Source organism: Octopus bimaculoides, chromosome 9, assembly GCF_001194135.2.
Source record: "Octopus bimaculoides isolate UCB-OBI-ISO-001 chromosome 9, ASM119413v2, whole genome shotgun sequence".
Taxonomy (NCBI): Eukaryota; Metazoa; Mollusca; class Cephalopoda; order Octopoda; family Octopodidae; genus Octopus; species Octopus bimaculoides.
The window spans coordinates 72,596,557-72,601,945 of NC_068989.1; the positions used below are offsets into that span (position 1 = coordinate 72,596,557).

General features: G+C 37.4%; 1 protein-coding gene across 1 annotated transcript in view; it reads left to right on the forward strand.

The window, feature by feature from the left end:
- The first annotated feature begins 3,167 nt into the window (after positions 1-3,167).
- LOC106880508 (cartilage matrix protein) overlaps positions 3,168-5,389 on the forward strand; it is a 15,361-nt gene continuing 13,139 nt past the window's right edge. The window contains exon 1 of the mRNA XM_014930487.2: positions 3,168-3,314. Coding sequence (XP_014785973.1) covers positions 3,215-3,314 — 100 coding nt within the window. The 5' untranslated portion in view covers positions 3,168-3,214. The remainder of the gene's footprint in view (positions 3,315-5,389) is intronic.

Consider the following 5,389-nt stretch of genomic DNA (forward strand, 5'->3'; position numbering starts at 1 on the left):
ACCACCACCACCACCATCATCATCATCATCATCATCATCATCATCACCATCATCATCATCATCATCATCATCTATGTATGTATGTAGCTTGGCCCGTGTACTGCGCTCCGTCGAAGACCCACTTGAGTAATCTCTTCTTTTAGGTCAGCAATTATGACTGCTTCCATAATTCTTCTGGCCTTGTAGTTATACCGGAACTGCGTGGGGAACTGAATGTTTTGAGGCATAGATCGCTGCAATGCCAACATTGCCTTCAGGCCAAGCTTACCTTAGATGCCATAAATGTGAAGATACCGTTTTATATACAACGTTCTCTTTCCAAACATTAACGGCATACGTTCTTACGTTGAATAACTTTAGCGATGGAAGTGAGGACAAGTCCTGCTATCAATCGAGTACCCTCAGAATACGGCCCCCACCGTGCCTTCCTTTTTTCTTGCGGCTGATGTAAAAGAGATAATGTGGATGACACGATTAAGGGAACTGATGGCATACTTTTCTCTCTTCTTTTGTATTAAGATTTTCAAGTACAATTGTTTTGTTTACCGTGCTGAAAACTAGTATTGTATTTTATCGAAGCCGATAGGAGAAAGAGAAAAATAATCGACCTCGGCGGTATTCGAACTTAGAACGTAAAGAGCAGCAAGAAAAACCGCTACGTATTTTGTTCGATACGCTAACGATTCTGCCAGCTCGTCGCTTTGACCATGATAATGATATTGATAATAACCCTTTCTACTACAGGCACGAGGCCTGGAATTTTGAGTGGAGTGGGCTAGTCGATTAGATCGACACAAATGATCGACTGGTACTCATTCTATTGTACACGAAAAGAGAAAAGGTACAGTCGACCACAGAAGTTCTTTTTAAATCTCACTAAGCATTATGTCTAACGTACCAGATCATCACCTTAATAATAATAATAATAATAATAATAATAATAATAATAATAATAATAATAATAATAATAATAATGATAATAAATGCCCAGATGCAGTACCAGGCATCGGCTCTCATGGCTTCTGATCTTGATTGGAAGTGTTATCATGTATATTGTTTTGTCTTGGTATATAAGATGGGCTACAGCAAATATTCTGCTTAATACCACATATTTGCTGGTCAGTTGTTTGACCTTAACCAGTTGAGCATGTCCCTTGGTGGCTGACGATATGTGCATCTCTGATCACGAGCAGAAGTAGTGGGAGAGCATCATAGCCATGTGTTAAGAGGAATTCTTTGGGGTTTGAATAATTCACCTTTGGAAACATGGGTGTTTTGCTCAACATCCTTAAACGAACCTTATTCAGGGACCTTTTGAGCGGGATGGGCTACTCGACCTGAAGAAAATTCTAACTGGGCCCCACCTGCGAGGTCATGCGCTGTTTATCTTGATATGACATCACCATGTCGCGCACACATGTGGTTGTGATGCATGTGCCTGGTGTACCCTGATCAGACGGGTAGTCATGATGGGCATACTGGGCTTCGTATATTTTACCCCGGTGTCACTTTCATGGCATGCTCTGCTCTCTCACTCAATAATAATAATAATAATAATAATAATAATAATAATAATTATTATTATTATTATAAAGGTTTCTACTATAGGCACGAGGCCTGAAATTTTAGGGGAAGGGGCAAGTCGATTACATCAACCCCAGTACTCAACTGGTACTTAATTTATCGATTCCGAAAGGATAAAAAGCAAAGTTGACCTCGGTGGAATTTGAACTCAGAACATAGTAGCAGACAAAATACCGCTAAGCATTTCGCTGACATCATTATGAATGAGCTGAGTTTTTAACACACAAACATTCTTAAGAGAAGTCTCTTTTATACTCGATTCTACAGCTCGCATCGTCCTACATTAGTTAATATATTATCAATTAAAAAAAGTATTTTAAAATCCCTCTAGAGACAAACTTTATTTCAAATTTATTCAGGGTTGTAACTAAACAACTGAAACCCCACTAACTTTGACCCTTGTCTGTAGTAACAGTAGAAGCTTTTGCTGTTGTTGTTGCTTTTATCGTAGTTCTCATTGTTGGCCCTGTTCTTTAAACCCAAAGCCCATGTCAAGCTTGTCGGCCTAACGTATAGTCAAACAACATTACCACCGAAACCACTCACTCTTATTGTTTTTATACATAGTCTATCTAGGAGTTCAGTGGAGGCGCAATGGTCCAGTGGTTAGGGCAGAGGTCTCGCGGTCATAGGATCGCGGTTTCGATTCCCAGACCGGGCGTTGTGAGTGTTTATTGAGCGAAAACACCTAAAAGCTCCACGAGGCTCCGGCAGGGGATGGTGGTGAATCCTGCTGAACTCTTACACCACAACTTTCTCTCACTCTTACTTCCTGCTTCTGTTCTGTCTCTAGTTCAAAGGGCCAGCCTTGTCGCACTCTGTGTCACGCTGAATATCCCCGAGAACTACGTTAAGGGTACATGTGTCTGTGCAGTGCTCAGCCACTTGAACGTTAGTTTCACGAGCAGGCTGTTCCGTTGATCGGATCAACTGGAACCCTCGACGTCGTAAGCGACGGAGTGCCAACAATCTAGGAGTGCTTTATCTAATGTATCATCCTACTTTGTCTAACGATATAAGATGTGAAGTGTGATTTGAAGTTGATTTAGGCAACTATTTCTTGAAAACCGAGCGAGCAATAACAGCGGTAGAAGCAGTAGTAGTAGAAGTGTTAGTAATTCTGGTCAGATGTCATTTTCTCAGACGGAACAAACTTCGCACTCTATCACCAATAAATAAATAAATAAATGAATAAATAATAAATAATTCTCAGAAACACGAATTAACAGATAAAAAAAATTACAAAAAAAATGTACTTTAAAAAACAGCAGCAGTTATTAGATTACCATATCTGCTATATACGTGTAAGTATATGTATATACATATGTATGTATGTATGTATGCATGTATGTATGTATGTATGCATGTATGTATGTATGTATGTACGTACGTATGTACGTGTAAAACATTTAGTAATTAACTACACCTGCGCATAATACACAATCATTCAGTAAATAATATTTAAGATATTTTTACATTTTTTTTTATCTCCAAAATTCTCAAGAAAACAGGCTATCAATCTGATTGCATTAGTTTCAAGGTCTATGATTTCTTGTGCATCTTTTTTTATATAAAAACCGTGAGTTTCTGGTTAGTTCCGTCAGTTGAGTTGAGGTGTTCAAGTTTAGACATGAGGATTCCAACACTATTGCTTAATATTATTGGAGTGGTCATTTTGACCGTCCAGTATGGAAGTTCACTCCCGCATACAACATCATCATCAGTCCAAGGTAAATCAATCTAATTTATACATACATACATACAATCATGCATGCATGCATACATAGGTATATATGGATGTATATATATACCTATATTGTAAGAGAATTAGTGTCATTGTTTTTGATAATTGATCAGTATTATAACTATTAAAAATATATAAATCGCAAGTATACAAATTAAACAATTGTTTTATTTATTTAATTTCAATTTGATAAATCCACTTCGAAATGTTGCCCCACCACCCATATTTAGCACAAAAAGGCAGGCTGTTGTTTTTCTGTTTAGAGGCTATGACGAATGAGATTGCGTGGTGAATGAAACAGAAAAGATTGAAGAATGAAATCTTTCTTTTCGGTTAAGCCCTCTTCGACTTATTTAAGTCGAGAACTCGGAGGCGATGTTGTTTCAAAAAATTAACCTGAAACAGACAGATCCGTCCCCTAATGTTAACATCCAAGCTCGTTATGCTTCAATGATAACAAAGCAAAATACAAACCAGATCGGTCGTCACCCGTATAAACAAGGGTCGCGTACCCCAGTGAGGAACCGGACTGGGTACAAAAAATCAGCTACTGGTTCAAATCTTCCCGAAACGCAGTAGCTGGAAGTACCTCACAACTGGAATTTTCCAACAGATGGCCATCCACGCTCGTCATAAAAAAGCCGAAAGAAAAAGAATTAAAAATGGTCCAGGGGAGATAATAAAGAAGTTCTTAAGGCCGTCTATTAGCCATGTATTTCCTCGCAAATAAACTTAATACTGAACAAACCTACCTAAACTGGAGACAGAAGCAACTTGAAGTCAGACCCTACATAGACAGTTACAAACTTGCCAATGTCAGAAGAAACATTATAAAAAAAATTACTAACTGTATTAGAGATTGACCAAATTAATTAATCAGTAAGGGATAAAGGGAATATACTACAGAGGAAATAATTATAGACCAGCCCAGGTTTGATGAAAATGCAGTAATGATATAAAGAGTTAATGTAACTGATAAGCCAAGTGAAATACGTTCCGAACCAACCATAAACACCTAAACAAATGAGGAAAGTCACAGAGAAATTGACCCAACTGAAATAGGTGATCTAAAAAATCAAATCATGGTTGAACGGCTGAAAATTATAGAAACCAGTATGAATGAACGTGATATTCACCCAAAAATTCGCAGTAATTGGTAAAATCCGCCTTGCACTTAAGTATATAATTTCAGCAAATGATGTTGATATTACAGATCTCAATTACCTGTACTATGCATCCGCAAAAATCTCAACGATTCTATGTGGGGAAAAGATTAGAAAACAACAACATTCCTACAAAAAGCCTTCTTCGCAAGAGCGTATTCAACATTTTAAATTCAGCTACGTAGGACTGACATAGAATGTTTAAAAAAACCTTAAGTTTGACAAGACTATGAAACCAACAAACAAGAAACCCGAAAATTAAAGAAAAAATATTATATGAAATCTATACTTGACATCGATACCACCATAGAAACTATCAAGCAAAGGGTATGTGCTAAAGACGCTCGAATAGCAAGGTATGAAAAGCACGTTAGATTCTTCAAGGACAACATGTTCAAATATAACCCGAAAAAAGTTTTACAGGAAGATAGTGAAATTACCAGCTACAGTAAAGTCTGTCCTATCAAAAAGAGTGCAGGAATTTGGGAATGAAATTTAGGGAGAAGAAATAACACACAATAAAAAGCCCCTTGGATTGATAGAATATCTACTGACCTAGACTTCTTAGAAGAGCAAAAGTGGGAGGGTATCAAGGTAGAGGATCTGCTCTCAGGAAATCAAGCAAATGGAAGTCTTCAAGGAAAGGATAAAATTCCTAACTTCTGGCTGAATGCCTTCCCAGAGAGTCGTGAACTGCCAACAAAACTTTACAACAATGTTTTGTAACAAACTAGCATGATTCCCTCTTGGCTAGTTAATAGTATTACGCTTCTACTTGCAAAAAATGAAGATACAAATGGACCAATGTACAAATACAAAGCAAAAGTCAAACATATAATAATGATAATTCTTCTTCTTCTTCTTCTTCTTCTTCTTCTTCTTCTTCTTCTTCTTCTTC